This window comes from Harpia harpyja, chromosome 21 (assembly GCF_026419915.1).
Source record: "Harpia harpyja isolate bHarHar1 chromosome 21, bHarHar1 primary haplotype, whole genome shotgun sequence".
NCBI classification, from domain to species: domain Eukaryota; kingdom Metazoa; phylum Chordata; class Aves; order Accipitriformes; family Accipitridae; genus Harpia; species Harpia harpyja.
The window spans coordinates 12,471,846-12,496,664 of NC_068960.1; the positions used below are offsets into that span (position 1 = coordinate 12,471,846).

Genomic DNA, 24,819 nt, shown 5'->3' on the forward strand with positions numbered 1-24,819 from the left:
AACACTTACTACTTCACTATTTCACTTGGGCATAAATACACTTTTTTCAAAGTTCTAAAAAATTTTTTGTTGAAATAGTGCAGATACTTTGTCATTAGTATCCTTAATGCTATTGAATAAATTTTTTTAGCAGTAGTTTAAAAAAATAAATAAAATTACACAGCATTGTTTTTACAGATACTATAGAATTACATCATGGGAGCTTGTGTATATTGCCAAAATGTTTTGGGTTTCAGTCAGATTCCGTAACAAGTGCTGGACTTTTCACAGGAGAAAAGTAGCAGCAGATTTGTTGGCATTCTAGAAGCCTTGCGTTGTTTCTTTAAAATAGAAAACATGAAACTTTAGAAGCAGTTTAACACCTACAAAGGAAAATATCCAAAGGAGATTAGCAGTAAAACAAGGTGTACGTGCTGTTGAAGTAAAACTATATACAGCAAGCAAGACCTCAGAGAAAGCCAAGATATCAGAGTGTAGGACAGGTAAGTGTAGTTTCAAGGAGACAACTAGCATTGAGAATAATTTCTGGGATGATGAAAGCAAGCTGAGTTGGAGGAAGGGAATTGATTCATGAGTGGGTGAACACAAAAAAGCAGACAAAGGAGGGTAGGGTAGAGAAAGGCACAAAAGATGGGTCAGGAAAAAAAGGATTTAAGTTTGGGATGTAAAAGGGCAGGAGAGTACATTTAGGACTGGGATGGGACCTGGAATGGCATACAAGGGTCCTGAATCCTACTCTTCCTCTGCAGCAGGCAGAAATTCTGAAATCCAGTGTCAAACCTGTGTGTCACTTCTGCTTTGTACCGGGACACACAGTGTAGGTGCATCCAGCCTCTCATAGGGTGAGGAACAAGAAAGAAACATTAGATGCAAGAGAGCCACAAGCTTTTGAAAGTGCTCAATTTATTGTTTCAGATATGTTTTTGGCGTTACATGTATGCCCTACGCATTAGACTTGATTGACCTAGGGTTTAGTTTTCTTTTTTTAGAAGATTAATACTAAATCTTACACAATTACAGTTTTTACAGAAAGGAAATTAAAACAAGCACTATAATAAATACCTGCCTCTCTACAATGTAAAATAAAAATGTTGATTTCCACGCTTCTCCCTCAAGAATTCTATCATCAGCAAATGGTAATTCAGACTATTGGTACTGTGCAGTGTTACCTACCACAAAAACTTTAAACCTGTACCTTAAGTCTTGCAATTCTAAATTCATGTTTTAATTCAGTATGGAAATAGTTACATTTATATCAGTTCTGAGTCACCCCAACTTCTAACTCATAATCTCCCCTGCTTTGTGCAGCAAGCCTTGCAAATCAGCCTCAGATCAGGCTTCCTCTGCCATATTCCTCCAGCTCAGTCCCAGTCCCTCTCTGTTCCCTAGGTTAATTGAGAAGGAACTCGGCTGGAGTAGTTCCAAGGTGTGTACCTGTCTACGTAAAGGCAGTGTTACCCTCATCCACTGCTTAGCAAAAGCTGCAGTCTTTAGTGCCAGTACCCCAATCCAGTTACCTGTCAAGTGCTGCAGATTCCACTGGGTCTCTGTTTTGCACATTTTCCAGCATTCAGACTCTTTATCTCTCATTTGCACAGTCCATTAGTTCTGGCTGGCTTGAGTGGCTACAAGCAGAGGACCTGCTGGTTTAAAGATGAGTAGTCTCAATTTTAGTTGAGATGAGCCACGTGTGTTTCATGAGGTGCTGTTGACAATTGAGACAAGAAGTAGTAGTAGTAGTATGCTGTTGTCTTCTACTCCGTTAGGTCAAGAGGCATAAGCTGGAGATCTACTAGATCTTACCATATTAACCACCACTGGAATACTAATGTGATTAATTTTAGGGCTGGAAAAAGTTAGAAACTGATTTCCAAATATTGCTGAGGCTACAGTTTTAAGACCACTGTTCCAGTTAATGAGCCCCAACATACTATTTGGAAACTTGAGTCAAGTGACTTTCCCTCCCACTTTTGAGTAAGGATCTAGTTTGCCGAACCATGCCTCCTAGGGGACAGAGTGAGTGTCATGTATAACGTGATGAAAAGGGTTTTCTTGAATTATTTTAAAGCATAGCTCAAGCAGGTTTTAGAGCAGTAAAACAAGTTAGATTAAGTGAAGCTTCCTCTAATACTTGCCATTTTCCCCCATTACTACAAAGTCCGGTGTTCCCTATTTCTTTCCATATACTCATTTTGCCTTAGTCTGTTTTATAGAGCAGCTCTAGACTGTCTCTGGAGTGACAGACTTAATAGTTTTAGTAAGATTGTTTTTGTAATGTTCCAGTTGGTTTCATAAAGGTACCTTACCTCTAGTCATTGTTTTCTCTCCTGCTTTTCCTCTCCAGTGTGTTTTATATTTTGCTGCATGTAGGTAATCAAGAAAATTAGGTTTTGATAGTATTTGTAGTATCGTTAGCACTACTAGAGTCATCATATATTAATTTTTGATATAAAGGTGCCTCATATTAAGCTTTCTGTGCAGCTCCTTATGCATTTGCCTTATGAGACAATTTTTGCAAATTAACTCTGTTCTCAGCTTCTTTCCACCACATGCTGGTAGTATTTTGCTTTTTGTTTTAAATAGCCTTTTAGCTTTTCTGATACATACCGTGGTTTTGATCAATAAGAATAGATGATGACGTAGTAAAATATTACCGCTGTGTAATGCGTCAGTTTTGTCTTAGTGTAGACTATTTATTGCCTAAATCATGTCATGATTCATTAAACTTGGATGTGAGCTGATTGTCAGCTGAGAAACTGCTGCTGATAATTACAAGAGTTAACTTGGTTGATCACCAGAAGTCTGCAGGGAGAGAAAAATCATGTTGCTTACACTTCCAAAAATAGCTTAATTTTGATGAACAGGAGCCTCATCTGCCTGACGTTCTTGAATTATTGATAAAATATGGTATCTGTCTTCTACCTAAAATACAATAAGCAGTTCTCGGTAAGTGAAATTAGCATATAGGATATAAAAGTATGAGTTGGATGTCACAGAAAGCTTTTTTGAGGCAACTGTAATTGGTAACTGAATAACTCCTCTGTTCCAGATGCATGGTGTAAGCAATTCAGAAACATAATGTCACACGTGGGGACATAGGAGTTGTCTGTCCATGGTGTGTGTTGTACAGGAGCAGCAGTGGTAGACTTTGAGGCATTAGGTATTATACTTGAATCTGGCTTTCTTGCTTCAGAATAATTTTTGTTTGGGTTTATCCTGTCCTTTTTCTGACTTGTGTAATTAGCCCATGTCTGAACGTATGCTACATACCATTTACCTGGTTATGAATTTGGCAACCAAGGGGAAGTAAACTAAGCTTTTCTTCTCTGCTTTGATGGTTTCCTAATGAAAGGGAGAATATGCTTCTGACTGGCAAAGGCTAAAGACAATACAAAATGATAAACTATTAGCTAGCTTCCCAGTTAAACATACTGAAGTATAAGTAGCTCTACTGCAATAGTCAGGAGGCAGCAAACTCATGTTCATGTTATACTGGAACATGCTGAGTGAAAGGTTGAAGATGTAACTGGTTCAGAAAGAAGGTTAAGAGTTAGTTTCTGTCTAGTCCTCAGAGGACAGTTTAGCCTCCTATGTTTTATGATAGAAGTATGCACATGGTCCAAAAAAGGCAATAACTTTAACATTTGACACAGCTGGTGGTTGTGGGTATCTTTCGGTGGTTAGTAGTCTTGAAGAAATTTGGTACTTCAAGCAGCTTGGACTCTTTGTCAGGTTAAGAGTAACGGTTCATGCTGTTGCAGACAGACAGCAGTGGGCCCACTTCTTCATATGCTGGGCTTAGTATTCACAGCCTTATAATGAGCTTCAGAAAAAAAAACCCCAAAATGTTGTTTGGTTTGCTTCCTTGATCACCTCAGTGGCATAAAGACAAAGTAGTAAGAGGAACAAGTAAAAAGATTCAGTTTTTTGACAACTAAAGGGCCTTGCTTCTGATGCAAGTGACTGCTTACTGTTTAAAAGCAAACTGTACTTTTGTGCTCCTTGCAATACCCTTCTGATGTTGGAACACACTAAGCTGCTTCTTCCAGGATAACACATAGAGGCTCCAAATAGTCATCTACCACCAGACAGCTTTATACATCTGGACTTAACTTCTAACAATGTATGTAGAATTAGGAACACTTAAATGCTCTCCTTCAGTTTATTAACAGATGCTAGTATCAGCATGCTCTGATCACACCTGCCCAACAGTAATGCTACCATATGTACTTCAAGCTCATAACCCATAACTGGGATACTTTATTTAAGGGCAAAATTTGTTTCCTGAAATTTGACAGAAAATTTTGCTCTCGGACAAATACCATCCAGTGCAGAGATGCTTACAGCACCTAGACTGGAATACAGGTAAAAGGGTTCATCAAAAGAAAATGCTGTGAGCTTTATTACATGAGGTCAGGTTTCTCTTAGCTGCTATATTAACCATTTTTAATAAAAAAACCAAGATATCACATTGGAGTTGAACAGCAGATGCTTAGATAAAATTATCATTGCTTACCTCTCTGAATGTTTTAACTTGTTCTATCTTTCTAGGAAGGAACAAAGTGTGAAGTTCCCTGAAGACTTTTCAGTTAATCTTCCTAATCTCCTTAAATTTATTTTACATCACTCAAGTCTTTCTTCATCAGAGCCCTGTACCAAAGAATGTCTACATAAAGAGACAGTTCTACAGCAAGGACACATCTCCCACTTAGAGAGGGAAATTCAGAAGTTAAGATCAGAAATCAGTGCACTTCATCAGGCCCATGACCAGCTTGAAGCACAGCTTTCTGAAGCTAGGAGAGAGGAACATAGACTACAGCAGCAAAAACACACATTGGAAAAGCAGCACAAGACTCTGCAGCTCCACAGTGAGCAGTTACAGGCCACATATGACCAGAAGAATCAAGAATTATTAGAAATGGCTGAAAAGCTTCAAGAATTAGCTGATGCATCAGAAAACCTCCTTAAAGAGAATACTTTACTGAGAATATTGGTGGCATCAAGGGAAGGAAAGCTACAGAGCAAAGATGAAAGTAAAGAACCCCTTCAGTCAGAGCAAACACTTTCTGAAGATAATGATGTATCACTTTCAACAGCTACTGCCACATTAGAGGAAAAAAGGATTGATAATATTGATACCATAGAGACAGAGCACAATAGTGGAAACAGGACAGAATGACTGCTTACACAAAGTCAAATGATGCAGTATTGGGTAGGTATTTATGCAAATTTTATTGAAATTCATTGTAAATAAAGACTTCTTCCCCCACGTGATCTAAAAAAAGAAAAATCAAATGGAATATTTTTGTATACTTGAACAACTTAGTAGATACCCACATCTAAAGAGAAGAGGAGAATGGAAAACACTTTCTGCACTTTACTATTGCACTAACTTGCAAACACCTATCCATTTAACTTAAAGATGCTGATTTTTAGGGGCAACAGTGTGAAGCACCTCTGACTAAGACCAGTTATTTTTTACTGGCTCTTACAGCTGCTGGAAGAGAAATTAAGAAATTAGACCTTTGATTTATACTTTTCCATAATTTCTGAAGTTTGCCCTTTACACTGCATTCTCTTTGCTGAATTAAAATAGAGATACTTCATCTGTGTAATCAGTAAACTTGAATGGACAAAGTCATCTTGCTACAACTATTCTGTTCTAGAACTTCACCACTTCGTATCACTTTTGTATACCAGTTGTCTGACTGTCTTGAAACCTGCAAGAGCCATGTGTGAACTGTTCTCTACTAGAAACTAAAGAAAGTCTTACTGAACTAATCCTTTTCTCCTTGATTTGCAAAAGGTCTAGAATGCAGCAGGTTTAAGTGTATGGGTCTGGGTATACATGCAAGTCTCATGAGACTAGTATCTTAAAAAAAAGCATGTACCAGTGTAAGTATAGCCCTCTATCAGCTGCACCCCATATTGTACGCAAGAGGCAACAGCACGAGCTTTTTCCTACTGAGAGCATTAGTTTTGCTTCAAATTACAGCCTTCAGTTAAAAAAAAAAGCAAATGTTTAACTAAAATGCAAGTCAACATTTACTGTAGAAGAAACAGACAAGACTTTTTGCCTAGGCCATTATTGTCTTGCACATAGTTACAATTCTCAAGCACACTTGCTAGACCTATATTACTTAGTTATTCCATATATACAGGTACAAGAAGCAAGTCTAATGCTTCCTATAGAGCTGAAGAACTTGGACTTCATTATTTGTAACTTATCTCAGGGAAGAGACTTACAGTAGCTTTTTTTTTTTCCCTTCTAGGCAATTAAGTGTTTAAAAATTTCAGTAGGCAAAGGAAGCTATTTGTAAAGTAATGGAAAACAGGTCAGTGGCCTCAAAGCATGTATGCCTACCCTAAGAGTTTTAGAATATGTAAGCTGCCATTGGTGGCTCAGTGTTGTTCCTTCTCCTCCCCTTTCTGCCCCCTCTCCTCCCCCCAAACCTTTGAGGTCCAGCACTCCCTGTTTAACACATCTTTTTACAGTTCCTATAGCTGAACTATAGCACAGAGCAGGAAACAGAAGTGATGTCCTTTTTGGAAGGACTTTGCCATTGCTAGCTAAAAACTGTTACAAACTGACTAGCAATCTCCCTTCCCCATATCAACATTTGTTTTTGTAGGAAAGACTGAAACTTATCTTGTAGTAGTACAGTTAAATCAAGAGAGCTATCTACAAGATACATTAACTGAATTCTATAGTTGACTGTTTGACTGTAGACTAAAATGCCTTTTTACAACAGGCTGTTAACATATACCCTAACTGCTAAGTACACAAACAGGTTCTAGGAAAAATTCATACTAGTTGCACTTATGCCAGTTTTAGTAAGTAACCACTTCTGCAGTTTCAGCATGCAGACCTACAGAAGAGAAGAGCCTGCTCTACTGCCATTTCAAACTCCTGGAAACCTCCTGGACCACCCCTGAGGGTTCAGTATCCATCATTAGTTCCCAGGTTGGAATCCATCAAAATGGCAGTTTCCTTGCAGTAGCTACATAGAGAACTCAGTTGTAGCAGCCAAAAGCTTAACCCACCTAGCTGCAACTAAAGGAAATAGATTCCTTTCTTGTAGCTCCTGTGTTTCCTCCCTCAACATGTTACTGAAGGCTTATACATTCTTTGCAAAGAAAGCATTCTGTATCAGTCCAATAAACTGTTAAGAGTAGGAGTTTTGAATTTATGGCCACGCACTCAAGTTAGTAGCAAAACAAGCTTTAACTGCAGATCTGGTTCTGAAGGTCTGGAATCCCATCTACAGTTGTGGTTCAGGAGTCCCCTTGTGTGGTATGTACAGTTGCATCATATTATTCCCATATGCTGTGGAACACAAAGCAAAAAGCTTCTGGCAGCCTATTTACAGTTCACAGTTGTAAAGTAGTTCACATTACAGTAGTAGCTCCATCAAAATAGGCTCAGCTAAACATTCAAGTAACAAAAAACACTAGTAGTCTCTTCACACCAATATATCCCTGTGTCCATTGCCGGCAATGGACATTATGCCAGGTGAGTCAGCTCCTGTCATAGAGGAATTAGGATACACAGCTGATGCAAAGTGCAACTTCTCAGTGCATGCAGTTGCAAAAAAAGCTTATTTAATCCTCATCAGAGTGTTTTCTGATGAGTAGTATGCATGTGACCAGGTTCTTCACAGTATAGGGATTCTTCTGCTGGTTACACACATCATAAGCAGAGTCCATATACATGTGTTGCTCCAAGTTAGCTATGTACTTCTGTGCCATTTGGAGTCAGCTTAGCTTTCCTCTCTACACAAGGTCCTTTAGCAGAGTACTGCACCAGAAGAAAGGGCTCTTTGGTTTCTCCTTCACCCACAATGCTTTCCTCATCTTCAGACTGGCTGATCCTTTGCAGACGCAGGTAACACCAGCAGCCCAGTATCAAGGCACCAAGAGCCGCAATAGCAATCAAAATAACAATAACAGTCACCACTCCAGTGGTGGGGCTATGATCCATAATAGACATGGTCAATATTTCAGATTGTCCCACTTCTTTAAGGAGATTCTTCTGTCCTCACTATCAGGCTTGCTGCATCTTCAAACTCCTGCAGTGCAAAAAATAGACACTTAATGAAGTTGTGCAGTTCTACCATATTCAGCAACATTGTATTCATGGTTGGTATCCTTCACAATGGCACATGACCCTCTTGCATTCAGTGCTTTGAGCTTCTTACACTCCTACAGTTCTTACTCATTTTAAGCTATTTCTTCAAACCGCCTTTGAAGATGCAGGTTTCTACATCAAACTAAAGCAAATGAAAGCTGAACTTACTTCAACTCTTGATGTGCTTGTCAAGATAGCACGTGGTCAGCCTGCTAAGTTAACAATTTTAATAGGAGACAGAAGATGAGTCAAGACAAACACATAATAGACTATATGGAAGTTACATAGTTTAGCATAGAGAAATTTAAGACTATTTAATGCAAATGCTAAATCATGGGTGAGCTCTCAAATCCACAAGGTAGCAATTCAGCTACCTTTTAGTTTTCCTAAAGGAATCCTACAGAAACAGTACATTTGAGAGTCAGAAGTCTGGCCTTTTTAAAAATTTTAATTTACAAACATCCTTCCTACATACTAACAGTTCCAGGATTGGTAAGCTAATTGCAAAGGTAATTGCTACACTAATGCATTACTATAAGCCTGTCCATAACACTGGTCTGTTTAGAAAGCTTGACTACATGGTAATTAATTGGTTGTCCATTGAGCTGATAAAACAACAGATGTTACTTTCTATGCATTTTTCATAAGCAGCAGGTAGAGCTATATTTATTGAAGACTAACAAAATACAAAGGGAAGATCATAATTTTAACATGCTGCTCCTCTTACTGGCTTTCAAACCACAAGAGCAAGGTAGCATATTAGGACTGCAGCTGAAATTGTAACAGAGGCAGCAGGCAGGAAAATGGGCAAGAGGAGGAGCTGCAAGACTTCCTTAGTCTGCTGCAGAGTTTTGGCAGGATGAAAAATATAGACTGTCTTTTGCTACTTGTACTTCCAAATTCACAACACTATTTAAGGGGTCACATGAGCCTTGCCTTAAATTTCAAAGTTATTGTTTACAAAGCTGGTAGCTTTACATTCCTCCACTTCAACTGGGACATAAGACAAAGTCTTCCCTTCCTACTACCCTAGCTCTTTAACAAGACAGAAACTCATGGAAGACTTTAGTAGAGACCAGAGCCAGTCCTACCCAGGAACTCTGTACTGCTGTAGGAATCAGGTTAGCGCTCAATACTACAATTTCAGGTACAACAGATAGAGTCTGTAGTGGTTCTAAGGTCGCCTGCAAGTGCAGAACAATGTGTGCATTTCAGCTGCCATGTAGCCACTGACTGGCAATGTATTAACAGGAATATCTTCTGGCTGCTGTAAAGGCAAGTCTATTGAGGGCCACATACCATTCCAGGAAAGGCTCTTCCTCACCATCCTTGTTGCAGTCTCTCAGCTGCAACAGCAGCATCTTCATACAAACCCCTCGGGAGAAATCAGTCTTAAATGACCTTGAGCCAGAAGCGTTAGCTTATTGTGTTATCCACTGCACTTGAATTCTCATCAGCATTTCAACATGAAAGACTCAAGGCAGTTACAGTGCAGTATCTTCATCAACAGAACTCAAGTTAGAGACTAAGTTTATTCCCTAACATCTCATGGAATGGCAGACACACACACACTGCCACATAGCCATTTCAGCAAGGACACATCCACTAAAAAGAAGTTCAACATGAGTGTCACTAGGGTCCAGTGTCACATAACTAAGTTGCACACTGGCTACATTTCCAGCCCTGTAAACTACAGCAACCAATAGCTTGTAGTGTACGAACCAAGTCCTGCAGACCCAAGTTTTGCCCCAGTAAGGAAAACAAATCACACCACACACCCTCAGCAGAGATGTGTACAATTTTTGTCATGATCATCTTGGTTCTGCAATGTTTATTCAACACAGGGTGATCAGCTGAGGGTGATTAAGAGTGACTTTCATGTAGTTCATTTTCCTCAGGGCATGTCTGAACTGCAGCACTGTTTGATCTAGCCACAACAGTACAGCATCAGCATAAAAGATGGTTTACCTTGCCTCTCATGCAGGCACTGCATGTCCATGTTAAGCCCTCTTCTGCAGCTTGCACAATTGCTAGCAGCAGTGACAACCTACTAGCACTGTTTCTCTACAGCAGTTTGGTGTTCCACATAACCTTACATTAGAATTAAACAATGCAAGGGTCTCAGTTTGATCTGGAAAACACAGGCAGGTCTGCAAGTTCCTGTTTGAGGGAGAAACAGGGCTCTTTAAGGGTGCAGACCACTGTCTTGAGACAAGGCTTTCTCTCATCAGGTTACACACTGGGCTCTTGCCATTCCCATTTCTTCTGGGATCCTGAGGAGTACAGCTGGACCAGGAAGTCCACTGTTTGGGAAGGTGCTTTTTCAGAACAAAGCATGCACAGGAGCAGTTCAGAGGAGTTATGAGAGGTAGGCACTTATTGCTGTCCTTGTGGGAAGAGCTGTATAGTAGTTTCTTATTTACTGTTCTTGGCCACTTCTGTTTAGCACCACAATTACTGCTTAATAACACTGCTACTGCTTGCTTGAAGTTGTGAAGCAATTTAACCCCTACATCCACCTTTTGGAAAAATCCTGACGTTAAACTATACGAAGATCAGACCCAAGTCTCCATCAGTCTTATTTCTCAGCAGACACTGGGAAGAACCTTGCGGGCCCACATGCACTCCATGAGTGGGTGACTTCAGTCACTGGGAACTCCCACACAGCTGATGCTTCTCAAATATATGAAGTTCTACAGCAGATGCCAGTCAGGAGCATAAGTAGAGAGTTTCAAGGTACAGAGCTGGCCAGGAAGAGCACACTGATTACTTTGGGTACAATAGCTTTGTTTCTTTATCCTCTGCTCTAGCACATCAACTCAGCTTAGTCATGACAGCTCCTTCTAGAATAAATTCACATGAATCCTTTACAAAAGGAGAGATTTAACAGCTAGGAGATCATCTTTTCTTGAAGTCTTGCTCTTAAGTTTACACACAATGAAGAATATTATCAGACTCATCCTTCCAGTCTAAGGGGTCATTTGTATTTATTATCACCAACTAACTAGAACAGCTCTTAAGACAACTGAGATGTTAACAGTAGTAGATATAAACAGACCAGAAAGTTGTAGGACCTGTCCTTGAGGCAGGATATTTTACATGAATGCTCACTCTGTTTACACTAGAAAGTTATAGCCGAGTTAGGCTCTCCTGTGTCTCAAGTGATCTGGCTTTGATATGGCAAGGTAGAAAGTGTTAGAGATGGAGAACTAGGACCTCCAGGATGCACAAGACAAATTTGGACTGAAAGTTGTTTAATAAGGGTAAATCAGAGTGCAACACAGCAACATACAGATTCTTCTTAAAGATCTTTCTTGGCCAAATCCATAGGTTTTTACCTTTAAAATTCTGAATGCTTTTTTTATTTGATTAAAAATTCAAAGGATCTGCATCAGTTTGATCTCTGGTACAGAAAAGAGCACTACTTCCTCTGGATGCACTGCCCAGTAAATTCCCTTTCTCTAGGCACAGAAACAAGCGCTATCTCACATTAATACTGTCAAGATAATCAGTTTGCATCAAGAAGCCCTTTCTAGCTTCTATTTGGAAAGCTCCTCGCATCTTTGCGCCATACCATAGTTAATGCTAAGAGTTGTAAGAGAAAACAAGCCTACATATCTTTGGAAAGATTATTCCACAGACATTCCCCTTCTAGGGAAAGGACAACTAGACAGAATTCAAGGTCACTTTCTCAAAGCACTTCAACTCCACTTCTCAATGAGATAAATGTAAAGTGTAGAAGTCATTCCTTCTGCAGGCATATCCTCTTCTCACTCAAGGAGTCTGGAGCCAGCACCTTATATAAAAGTCAGGTATTAAGCATCTGTACAAATTTACAGTGGCACAACCAGCTAGTTAATGGTGCATGATAGTAACTGGGATGGTAGCACTGTTACTTTATTAGCTTTGGATAGTTTTGTTTCAAACACCTGCAGTGTTCTGGCACCAAAAGCTACAGTGTTGTTGCTAACTCATGCTGCTATTTTTCTGGCTTTAGGTCACTGTATACCTAGAGCTAAAGCTCTCCTGCAGCCTTAATTCTGTCCTTTGCACAGTATATTTGAATGTTGTAACTATATTAGTAAGAACTACCAGAGAGGCCTTTGGTTTCTGCATTGTTTTCTAGACACAGAACTCCAACCTCACTACTCTTTCCACCAGCAACTGACTGAAATAAAGATTTAGCTGTCTTCACAGTCCACTTCTTGATGGGAGAAATACTGCATTCTGTAGATCCCCTTAAATTGATCTAAATGAGATTACAACTAGCTTTCAGACTCACTTTTCCCTTAAAGCATACCTGAGCTAAAAAAAGCCCATGAGCATACCAGGAGCAGCACTGACTTACTTTATCACTTTTACTGCAAGATATCAAAAGCTGTAAATTCCTGATCTTCAAAGGGATTGCTAACACCATCCATATATACTTGGTGGTGCTTCTAGTGCTATGTCCCTTCCCACCATGCTTGCTATCAAAGCAAGCATCTAAGCATATTTACTCATTAGCAAGATTAGTCAGATTTACCGGTGGGAACTGCAAATAGCCTGTCTCAGTTCTTACAGCAATCAAGCAGTGAAAACATCAGCTATAAACTAGTTTTCCATAAATAACAGCTTTTTTCTTTGCCCAACACCAGCTTCTACACAGAGCTTCATTTTCTAAATTGTTTTTTGTTTGTTTGGTTTTTGTTGTGGTTTTTTTTTTTTCCTTTTATCCAATTCAGAAGCTGTAAGTAAAGGACAAACAAAAAGGCAGTTTAAATTGCAGAAGGCTGCTAGGGGACAAATTCAGTGCAAGGCTGGCATTAGTTTCTAAACCAAGTTTTTAATGATTATAGGTATTCTGCTGCTAAGCTCACTATCGTTAACGCCTGCAGGCATGTTTCTGAAAAGAAATACTGCTACTATAGATGCCAAAGCTGTATGCTGTATGAAGAGGCTTAAAGGCAAATCTACTATAGTTCACCCAAATATACCAAAGTCCTCAAGCAGTTATGTTCAAGGTGCAAGTGTTAAGTCTTTAGGCTTTGGTTTTTTGGGTTTGGGGTGAAGGTAAGAGGTATACCTTATATTACAGTATTTCACCTAAAGTAAGTTGAATGGGGCAGGGCAAAGGAAATGAGAATAAGACTACCAGAGGACTTCAGTTTAAAAATAGAAAGATTTAGTAATGACTGCTTAGTTAAAAAGCCTCAATGTTAAGACCTTTAAAAGGCAAAGTAACAGCAGCTTGCACTACATGCTACTAACTGAGAAAAAAGCTTTTTCCTGTATGTGCCAGTAAGACTACTTTTGAGGAATACTGCATACTCTTCACAAGAGCATCCTTATTGCCAATGGAAGATGAGGGGAAAACCCTCTGTGGAAAATCAGAGCTGTAATTCTACCATTGGCACACAAGTGCATACAGCACCCACACTACCCAGCCATAGAGAATTAGGCCTTTACAATACAGGAGTGCTCAGGCTTCACCACTTCCAAAAAAAGTAGGATCACTGTTATTCTTAATTAACTCCAGTTAATGCCACCTCTTTCTGATAAAGCCAAATTATCTTGCACAAACTGGGGCTTGGCCAGAGGCTATTTTAGAAGCAGGGAGGTGTTTAGTAGAAGCCTTCAATGCAAATCTTCTCCTCCCAACCCTTATTATATTTGTGATAAGGAACAGAAGAGCAGGGAAGGCAGCTAAAAAAGGCCTTTCTGTGGCTAATTAGTTAGGGACAGTCTTCCAACAACTTGGCATTCAAGCAACTGTTAGAAACACAAGAATGAAAAACAATACTGAACAGCATTGACTGGAACAGCAGTTAGTTTCTGCATGAGGTGTAGTAGTACCTCACGCTTAATTGGGAATCACTTTCAGAGCTTTACACCAAGCTAAATCACACAGAAGTTATTATTTTACAGAAGACAGTAAGATGAAGAGAAGGGAGCAGCAGTCTAGGAAGTTTCCCAGACACAGTGACACAAATTCAAGAATAGGCAGACCTTCTCAGTAGAACAGCAAGTAGAATCAGTTTACACTGTAACTGCCCATCAGGCAAGTCAGCCAGTTTATGTAGAACTAGAATCAGGTTTCTAGTGTTAAGAGCATGTTTGCTTCAGAGGCAATCGCACAGCTGGCAAGGCATTTGTCACACTCTGAATTTGTATTTCTCAGTGTCACATCTACATGAAGTTCTAATGAGAGGTCTGTCCTGATAAGATAACAAGGTCACTTCTGACATTCTGGTATCAGAAGTAACATGCTGTGTATATCCTGTGGCATAGCTTAATTCTTGATATATTAGAAAAATTGCTGAGATGGCAACATTAAGTTTGCTGATAAAAAAAACTTTTTCTATTTACACATTCAAGGTAGTTCTCCAGATGTATGGTTTGGAGTTTTTTAATGGCTTGGTCTAACAGCAGCTAGATAGCACCCATACATTTCTGATATTCAAGCAGATTTTATACTCAGCTCAAATCTTCAGACTCCGAGTACCCCAGAAGTCTATCACATACCTGTACCGGGTAGCTCAAGAGCTCGGGCTAGGAATCCTCTACTCAGTTTCCAAATCACCTTATTAGAAAAGTGAAGGTCACACTGGTTTTGGATCTTGTCTAGCAAGTCTTCCTCCTCGCTCCTCCCCTGTGGAGAGGGATCACATTGGTCTCTAGATGCTCCGCATCCCGAGTCCCTTCTGCTCTTGGCTTTCCAGAGTTACGTAACCATGCCCAACCATGAGCTTCTGGCACAGGCAGTCAGGGAAAGAAGACCCGGTACTGTTTCGCCTACCTGCTAATCAAGGCAAGAGCCTTACAAGTTGTTCCGAGTACTTTAGGTCTATCAAAAGCAACATCTACTGACAGACCTCTACACCTGCATTCACGTCAGGAAGAGGAAGAGCGCGAGACAGCACGGTACGCTGTAGACGCTCAGAGGAAGGAACGAGAGCCGTTTTGAACAACTCGCGTTACCGTGAGCTCCCAGGACTGTCGACGTAGCGCCCAGTTCGGACTTAACGCCGCAGCACGTACCTACCTCCCGCCGCTAAGCTCGGCGGCGCCGAGCGAGAGAGCGGGGACGAGCCGCTCCGGCCGAGGAGCCCCGCCGGCAGCGGGCGCGGCCCGCGCCCACCCCGAGCTGCCGCCCACAAGCCGCGAGGCATCGCCTCGTGCCCGCAGCACGGCGGCGGCAGCCGCGCCGGGAGAAGGGGACCGAGCCCCCGGGCGGGCCGCTCGGGACGACGGGGCAGAGCCGCCTCCCGGGCCAGGCCGCGCCTCGCCGGGGGAGCCCCGAGCCACCCTCCCCGGGGCCCGCGCGAGGCCTGCGGGGCGGCCCCGGCACCGCTCGGGAGCGAGGCAGGGCCGGCGCGGAGCCCGCCGCCGCCCGGGCGCCGAGCCCTCCCCGCCGGGCCGCCGCAGACACAAAGAGCGGCTCCGCCGCCGCCGCGGCGGCGCCCGGGAAGCGGGGGGAAAGCACGGGCGGCCCCTCCGCTCCTCCCGAGGCTCCGGCCGCCGCCCCAGCGCGGGACCCTCCCCGAGGCGCGGCCCCCGCCCCGGCTCACGGCGCGGCCCGAGCCCCCCCACGCGAGCACTCGGGCCCCCCGCACGGCGCCCAGCAGAGCCGCCTCCTGCCGGGATCCATCCGGCCACAACCCACCCCCTCCCCCCCACGCCAGGCGCTCACCGTCCGTCGCGGCCCCGCCGCACCCCGTCCCGCGGCGCACCCACCGACGCCACCGCGGGCGCGACAGCTCCCTTTACCCGCCCGCGCCGCCTTATATCGGGGGCCGGGCGGCGCCGCGCGGCGGCCAATCGGCGCCCGGCGCGCAGGGCCCGGCCAGCAACAGCTGACGGGCGGGGCGGCGGCGGCGGCTGCTCGGCCCTCCCCTCCCCTCCCCTCCCCTCCCCTCTCCTCCGCTCCGCTCGCGTTCCCTGGCGGCGGCGCCCCGTGAGGGGTTGGCGGGTCTCGGGGAGCGGGGCGGGGGGGCCCGAGGAAGGCGCAGCTGAGGTCAAGGGCTCCCCTGAGGGGGCGCGCCCCTTCCCGCCGCCGCCCTCGGCCGCCTCAGCCCTGCCCGGCGGCGAGGCGAGGGCGTGAGGGAGCCGCGGCCGGGCGGGAAGAAGCCGCCCGCGCTGGGCAGCCCTGCAGCCACCCCCGCGAAGGGACTGAGGGTGCCAGACGTCTTTGTCCCGGCCCCGGCGCTCCCCTCGGCTACCGCCTGCACCCCGCAAGAGGCCCTTTCTCGACTCTCCGTGCAGCAATATGGCAACGGTGCCGTTACCGCCAAGGCCACCTCAGAGCCGCCGCGGTGCTTGGTGAGCGCTGACAGCCACCCGCCGGCCCAGGCTCGGTGCAGACAGTGTGACAGGCCTCCCTGACTCTAAGGTCGTCTGTCTCAAACGTCTAGTATGATCTCATTCCCAGTAATGTCCGATATATTTAGTAATTCACCCCGCGGTGGTGCAGTAACTATCTAAACGCATTAGGAAGTTGCCCAATACAGGGTTTTGTCACCCTTCTGCTGAAGTTGGTCCTTACTGATGCCAGAGAGCGAAAAGGTGACGGAGTACTGCACCTCCTCTGATGGCGTATAGCTGCTGGTAAAACAGATCCCAACTTGTTTGAGGTTCATGTAAAGTCTTAATTCTGGCAAAAGGAGTTTTGAGGGAATAGACTCTGACAGAAGATCAACTTCAGAAGGTACCATGACTTATATAAACACCTGTTTTACAATATAGATGCTGGTTTATATCATTGTCATGGTTCAACCCCAGCGGGCAACTAAGCACCACACAGCCACTCGCTCACTATCACACCCCAATGGGATGGGGGAGAGAATCAGAAGAATAAAAGTGAGAAAACTCGTGGATTGAGATAAAGACACTTTAATAGGTAAAGCAAAAGCCACGTCCACAAGCAAAGCAAAACAAGGAATTCATTCACCACTTCCCATGGGCAGGCAGGTGTTCAGCCATCTCCAGGAAAGCCGGGCTCCATCACGCCTAACGGTTACTTGGGAAGACAAACGCCATCACCCCAAACATCGCCCCCTTCCTTCTTCTTCCCCCAGCTGTATGTGCTGAGCATGACGTCCTATGGTCTGGAATATCCCTTGGGTCAGTTGAGGTCAGCTGTCCCAGCTGTGTCCCCTCCCAACTCCTTGTGCCCCCCCAGTCTCCTCGCTGGTGGGGTGGGGTGAGAAGCAGAAAAGGCCTTGGCTCTGTGTGAGCACTGCTCAGCAACAGCTAAAACATCCCTGTGTTATCAACACTGTTTCCAGCACAAATCCAAAACATAGCCCCATACTAACTACCATGAAGAAAATTAACTCTACCCCAGCCAAAACCAGCACAATCACGCACACTTTTCTAGGGAGTAAAAGTAATTTTTCCTTGCGTTAACGCAGTGTCCACCATGAGCATGTGAAAATCTTAAGTGCATTGTCCCTTTCCATTCTCATTCAGTGAAAAGCTAAATGTGGCCCGGTACCCAGATGGATGCCTCACCTCCCCTGATCGCTCTTGAAGATGTCCAGACATGAGCCATCTTTTGCCTGGAAGCTGTACAGCCCTGCTCACACGTTTTTGTGTCTCAGGAAGCCTTCCTAAGTTGACAGGTAACTCTGGACTGCTCCTGAATTGTATCTAGCCAGTTTGCAGCATTACCAGAGAAGCTGTCTCATAGTACAGACTGCTCTAAGCACACCATCTTGTAGTTTTGTTTAATCAAAAATGCATGGTGGCATGAAATACCTGAGATACCACAGCCAATTAAGAACATTTTAGAAAAGTCATTGTTTAATGCAAAATGAATGTTTTATTTAAGCTTTGGATCTAATGAGTGTAGCACAGCATCAGTTTCTATTGTCTTTATGCATCAGCCACCATAGAAGAGATGATAAAGTACTACTGAACACATCCTTAAATGTTCAGAATCTTTTTGGAAGGAAGTAGAAGACCAAGCACTGAGACTGAGTTATTTTCACTGTTAGTAACTAATGGTCTGGATTGTCTGGCAAAGCAATATTGGCCATGGCAGTAACTTATCTTTCTGTCAAGTGAGCAGATGCAGAGGTAGCCTTTGGGCAAGTACTTTAATAAGACGTCTAAATCCCATTTAGATATTTGAATCTCTATGGAGATGCCTGTTTTACTTACGTAACCATGGATATAGACTCCACTGTATATGAGTGTCCTAATCCACTTCAGTGGGAAGGGTCATGCCCTTCTGTACAAAAAGCGTGAACGCAATTATGACAGAGCTGACTGGTAAAAGCCATCCAGTAATAGCACAACCTTAAGAGAAGACCAGCAATCTCTTTGGGCATAATTTGAAAACTTTTTGCCTTTGAGAAACTTTTCACAGTGATTTTGTAACTCATATTTAGTAAATTGCACAGAGAACAAAGCGGGTTCATTCACATCAGTTTCTTATCTTTGCAAATGGGCTGCCTGATCTGCACAGGCTTAGAGCATGGGAAATTTCCAGTCTGCTGTAGACAAAGTACAGGGCTGTTAATCCTTCAGAATTGCTTAAAAGCTTCTCTTACTTTGCCACCTTCACCTGTCCCTGGTTAATGCTCAAGGCCTATAGCAGGGGCAAGACTCTAGTGACCTCTGATCCTCAGAGTTGGGGAGCGGAAAGAACCCACTTCATACTTTACCAGGAGCTTGTGAAGCATACTGGCAGATTCAGTTAAAGCAACCAGGTAACATGGTCCTCAGCTGTGCTAGGGATGAAAAATTGAGTTTCATCTCACTTATTTACTATTGCTCCTTAGCTGTACACAAGTAATGTACGACTGTGAACATACAACATGCTAGTATAGGAGATAGTTTTCTCTTCCTAGAAAAAAAGAATTATAAGTTTATCAATAAGATTTTTTCCCCAATATTCATAACTTATATAAACAGTTTTAACAATTTTCTGAATTTTATACCATCATTTAAAGCATAGCCTCTTGCTTTGATGTTTTCATGTCACAGCACTCAACATTTTAAACCATTACATATGCTTATTGACTTCACTGGGAATTATCTGCAGAAGAATTCTGGGGTCAGTTGTAATCATTGTCACAGTCATCTGGATCTCTGCTGGAGCTACTCTGACCGCTAGCATAGTTTCCAGCAATGTTGACTTTAAGCGTTACTAATTATAGAGATTCCTTGGTTTCTCTTCAGGGACTATACCATTGTCAGAGAAATTCATGATCAGATTAAGATTTGCCTGTATTTTATTTTGTTAGAGACAATTTGTTTCCATTGTTGCAAGTTCACATCACACTCTCCTTGTCTTTCAACAGCTTTCAGATAGATGATGTGGCTATTTTAAATGTACCTGGTTTTGGAGTTTCCTTCTGTCAGTTACACCTGTGTCCTCTAAGTATATTCTTTGTATATCCATTAACTTTAAATTTTGAATGGTTACTGTCAATATTTGTTCCTTTATTTAGGGGCATATGTTGCTTCTGAAATGGTAACTAGTAAAATAAAGCATGTGCTTCCTCCATTCCCACTTGGAAAGACAACAAATATGCAAGAGATACATATTACACCTATAATACCTGTTCAATTTTCTGTTGTTTTATAGCACTCCTTGCTGCAAAATGTGTTCAATAATCATCTTTGAACCCTAGAAAGTGTATCGGGGAAACAGACTGGTCCCCACAGAACATTTTCTTATGTGTATTTTAACTGTTCCTTAGAAATAGCTGTTTTGCAAGTCTATAGAGGGATTGTTAAAGAGGACAAAATGCCACTATCTCTATTCAAGGTGGTATAAGTAACAGCTTTCACCTTTACTTACAGGTCCACTGAAGACCACATATCACAGAGAAATGGGGTCCAAGCTGAATCTCTCCAGCAGCTTGGGCAGGTAAGCTTTATCTTTTCTTATTTCAACTGAAAGAAGGGCATGAGAAATTAGTAATCCGGCTCTGTGCATGAAGAGGAATGAACTATATAAAGAGTCTGTCCAGGTCAAAGTTTAATTTTTAAAAGTTTTATAAAACCCTCAGGGTAACACTAAAGCAAGACTTGCTTCCTCTACCAGGGTGTGCTGTACATGCCCTAGAAGCTTTTCTTGCATTCTGCTGTGGAACCCTACCAGTCTCCCATAGCCTTGTACTTAAGAAAGCATCTGGTGTTTTTTGTACTCAGTCATGGATGAAGCTGAGACCTCCACAGCTCCAACTGTTGGCTGAAAGTTTGAGGTTGTTTTTTAACCTTTCAGATGTTTGACACGCAACATATTGGTTGACCTCTTTAGTATATTAGAAAGTTTGCTTAAGTTTGCTTGCTGTATCATGTCCACTAAACTTGGGGCATATTTTTCATGCCTGCAAAGCTAAAGCTACTGGATGACATGATGTCATTGCAGCTTTAGTGTGTTAGATATCAAGTGGGTAAACTCTGAGGCCCAAGGCTGAGTATTTGTCCGTAGTGAAGGAAACTAATTTCCAGTTTTCTAGGAAAGAAAGAAGGATAATGAAATTATCAGACAGGTTCCACTAATACCACTATTTTAATTTTCCATCACATTCAGAAAATGTGGTGTGTTTGCTCTTGAGTGATGAGAGAATGAAGGCAATTGATACTCCGAAAATAGGGGAATGAGCACGTTGTTTTATGTTAAAGTATTCGGCAGTCATTACAAAGTAACATACTGGTTATCCTGCGCAGTTCTGAATATCAATTTGCAATTATACGTATATATTCCTGTGTCCATGCTGCACCTTACTCTCATTTTGCTGTGACTCACAAAGTGTAAAAGCACTTTTAAGATTAGTGTGAGAGTAGACTTACTGTATATCTGAGTAGTAGAATCAAATCACTTTAGCATTAATGCCACCTTCAGGAATATCCACCTTATGTATTTAAAAGAAAACCCTCAAAAGATAGTTCTTATGTAACAGCGGTAATGGCAATGATGAATTCTCTTGTTCTGATTAGTGCTGTAAATGGTACTTCATGATGACAGACTGTGAATCCAGGCCAGGAAAAAAGGATTGTTTAAAACCCATTTGAGCATAAGCTTAGCTTCAGGCTTCCAAAGGCTGAAGCCCTTTTTGGCATAGAACCTAACTTGGGACAAGAGGTGTTTCTGCTTGCATGCCTTGCCTTCTGTCTTGAAAGAGCAGTTTTTATATGTAATTACACAGATGATAATTAGAAGGGTGAAAACAGTGCTATATGTCATATTGACACAGAAAAGTCTCATCTTTATTTTGCTGCAACACAGCTATCTCCTATTCACTTTTACTGCTTCAAAATATGCAAAAAGAGAAATTTCTTGTCTTTTGCTGTGTTGAAACACCTTTGTCCCATGCTTTGGAGGCTGGTTTTGTATTTGAAGGCTGATGAGCAAGGTACAAGGCATTTCCTTTCTCCAGCAGTTATTTATAAAGCTTTATGCCAGAGTTATGAAGTCTACTAAGAAAAGGCATCTGATGATAGTGCCACCATCTCAGGCTCACTCAGTGTATCTGGGTGCATACAGACAGTTTCCCATCCTTCCAGGTTATTACTTTGAATCCAACAGTTATTTTAAAACACGTTATTTTAAACCACGTTATTTTAAACCACGTTATTTTAAACCACGTTTTTTTAAACATGACACCAAACAGGTTTTAGCAAAATCAAATGTTGCTTTGTAATTAGGCTGCAGGAACTGTCTGTAGTGGACATGAGAGGTGACAGTTTCCTAGTCGAAAGATCTGGCAGTGTAATAAACTTCGCTTCTCAGGAACAGTGTTTGCTTGGAAATATAGGTAACTGTGTTACGCTGAAAAATAGATTCCTTGATATACATTTGGAAACCACATTTGGTAGAGTTGTTCAGCATTTCCTTCAATTTAACTTTACCACAAAGAGATATGCAACAAAGCTATTCCCTGTTCCAAGACTGGAAGCAGAGCCAAAAAGTTTTTATTTTAGTTCTTTCTCTCATCTATGGAAAAAGACCACATATTTTATGTTCCTGTATGCATCAGCCTTTTCCCCTCCTTGATGAACCTAGCACACTCCTATTTCCTTCTGTCATCTGTAGTGTGGCCCAGAATATGCTTTTACTTTGGCAAAGCAATCTCTTTTTTGTAAGACAAACAGTCTGCAATCAGCTTCTGATTAGTTTCTTAGTATGAATATGAAGGACTAAAAAAATGGGTATGATTAGATCAGCAAGAGCTGAGCCTCCTTCAGAGCCTGCAGGTACTCCAGAGGAGCAGGGACCAAAATTTTAAAATTGTCTTAAAAAATGATATTGCTAACCGTTAAGTGTGTGGTTGGCTTGGGTTTTTTTTTAATTTTTTATGAAGAAACATTTCCTGATAAATGGGGTGATTGAGCTACTTCCTGGAAGAGCTGACCACATGAGCTGCTATAAAGCAATATGGAAATATGTAAAGAGAAAGGACATTACCCTCCTTTGACTAGATAATATTAACATCATGGTGGATTTATCAGGATTGTAAAATCAGTAAATGTGACATGTCCCCCAGCCCACCCCTTCCCCAAGAAATCAAAATACATGTTTTTCTGCTTTTGCTTCTTAATCATTTGGGCCTAACTTTAATCTATTAATTCCTTTCTCTTTAAAGCTTGCAGAGGCTTACAGTACTTCTGAACTTCAGGCTTTCTCTTCCTCCTTTTCTCTGTAGAGATTTCCCAGGGAATCTTTCTGAAAGATTTCTTTGTTATGTTCTTCCTATCCCCACCCTTTCCAGAAGAGAAGCAGGTGTATAGGTTTAAAAAAGTATTCATCTGTTCAAATCAAATAATTACAGTACTAACAACCAAAATGGTTTGGCTGTAAAACTCTTCCATTTTCATTCTCCCTGCTTCATTTTTGTTTATTAATTTATTTCTGATGTTACACCTCTTCCAGTTCTCCAGACCACCATAGACTCCCCTAGGAAAATTTTCTAAGTAATACCAGAATGTCTTATACAAAAAAACCCTAAAGGAAATTACTTGTATTTTAAAAAAAAAACAAACAACAAACAACAAACCCAAGCTGCACATTTTCCCACCTTTTCACTTACACAGTATAAAGAAGGCTTCAAGTTTTCTTTTCTTTTTATGAGTGAAAAGAGGAAGGAGAAAGGGAACAACAGATTCACATTCATAAGTAAATCAAGAAGAGGGGGGCAGCACAGGGAGAGCAGTCCTGAGGAGACATTTCTCCCTAAGAGTCCAAGGCCTCTAGACTATGGACCCCTAAGTTTTACTGAGTATCTTCTTTCTTCCAGGTATTAAAATATCCAATTGTAAAGAAGTCCTAGTGTATATGTATGACTTTTCTCAATAATAAGTCCTTGACCAGTTTTGGCGGTACAGACAGGTAAATACCCCATCCTGTATACTGGAACTGAAGCTTTTCTCTCTCAAGTTTACTCCTATAAGTGCATTTGATCAAATAAACAAAAGGTGGTTTTGAACATCTACCAGGTTTTTATCCCTCTCCTTGTTTACTGCTTCCCCTACTTAGGCCATATTTCTTGTCTGGTCTTCAAGACACATATTGAATGTGTTAGCTGGGGAAACCCAAAGAAAATCTGTTTAGATTGCTAATTTGCATGTTTAAAACACATTTTTTACCTTTTCAGCATACAGAGTAGAATAAGCTATTTGGTCCATATGCTTCAGGGTGTGCTAGAGCTACATTCCCACAGAGCTAGAAATTCAGATTGGAGTGATACTGTTTTGAGGCTGGGTAGTCAAGTGTTTAGTAACTCCTTGACAGACTTACTAGATTTTATCACCATACTTCTGCTTTTTACAGCAAGCGCTTCCAGAAACAGTGTAAGTGCACTAATGCAAATCATAGTTTACACCAGTGTATTGCATTTATTGTGACAGATTGCCTTGCAGTGGAACATCTCTCCAGATGAAGCCTAGTTTGAACCTTCCCTACTGTAGCCAAGAGAAAAAGAAATCCCTTGTTATCTCAACATTTGTGCCAACTTGCCTTATTTTGCTTTGAATTTTAGGAGCGCTCCTGAAACCACATCACAGTAAACAGTTCAAACTGCAAGTGTCAGCCATTACAGAAAACACTATACGGCTGATACCTACAAAGAATAGAAATCTAATGAAAGCATTTGCTGCTGCACTTAATGATTACAACTGCCTGATGTTAGCAGAGAAGCTAGAGGTGATTTAGAGACAAAATGGTTTTTGAGTGATGTAAACAGGGAAGGTGGAAATGATCTGGAAACCTAAACCCTAATAGACAGATTTATTCAGACAGTTCCATCTCGTCCCTTGATAACTCTGGTCATGTTTTTTTTGCAAGTTTCCTGGTAAATTTTGCCTGGACATTATTGTTTACTCCTCTGGGATCCTGGAACACAACCCACAATCTATGAAACCCAGGACAGGAATAGTGCATCAGAACAATCTGAACATTTAGCATAGGCAATATTAAATACATGAAGTAGCTGTTTTATCTGTTAGTAGGGAAGACTGTTACATATAGTAGTCTGATTATGAGTGGTTTATTTGCAATTAAGATCTTCAGTTTAATTTCCTGAATACCAGCAATTACTCACTCTACTAGAAGCTGAGCCATAAGCTGTTCTGATACTGTTTGTGCAAAGGCCTTCCTTCTTCTTCACATTCCTGCAACTTAATCTATCTGTAACTCTCCCTTCTTCCTTTTACTTCCATTGTTTCAAGTCCCAGGTAAAGACATTTTTATCTCCTTT

At 41.8% G+C, this 24,819-nt stretch overlaps 2 protein-coding genes and 1 long non-coding RNA gene across 13 annotated transcripts in view; 1 reads left to right on the forward strand and 2 right to left on the reverse strand.

Annotated features, from left to right (window-relative positions):
* Positions 1-5,781, forward strand: part of TXNDC11 (thioredoxin domain containing 11) — a 34,971-nt gene extending 29,190 nt beyond the window's left edge. For all 6 annotated transcript variants that reach the window (XM_052773454.1, XM_052773450.1, XM_052773449.1 and 3 more), the window contains one exon: positions 4,552-5,781. In XM_052773454.1, coding sequence (XP_052629414.1) covers positions 4,552-5,179 — 628 coding nt within the window. In that variant the 3' untranslated portion in view covers positions 5,180-5,781. The remainder of the gene's footprint in view (positions 1-4,551) is intronic.
* LOC128135028 (uncharacterized) lies at positions 884-4,580 on the reverse strand. Its single transcript, XR_008232899.1, has 2 exons — positions 4,517-4,580; positions 884-2,922 (listed from the first exon to the last, which is right to left on the reverse strand). It is a non-coding gene; the product is annotated as an uncharacterized LOC128135028 (long non-coding RNA).
* Positions 5,209-15,928, reverse strand: SNN (stannin). 6 transcript variants are annotated; one of them, XM_052773455.1, is made up of 3 exons: positions 15,801-15,928; positions 14,633-14,759; positions 5,209-8,069 (listed from the first exon to the last, which is right to left on the reverse strand). In XM_052773455.1, the coding sequence occupies exon 3, from the start codon at positions 7,988-7,990 to the stop codon at positions 7,727-7,729; it is 264 nt and encodes an 87-aa protein (XP_052629415.1). In that variant the 5' UTR covers positions 7,991-8,069; positions 14,633-14,759; positions 15,801-15,928; the 3' UTR covers positions 5,209-7,726. The 6 variants fall into 6 exon arrangements, with proteins under 6 accessions (XP_052629415.1, XP_052629419.1, XP_052629420.1 ...); XM_052773459.1 differs by having other exon boundaries at positions 5,209-8,066; positions 14,629-14,759; XM_052773460.1 differs by lacking the exon at positions 15,801-15,928 and adding an exon at positions 14,907-15,085.
* Between the last annotated feature and the right edge of the window lie 8,891 nt (positions 15,929-24,819).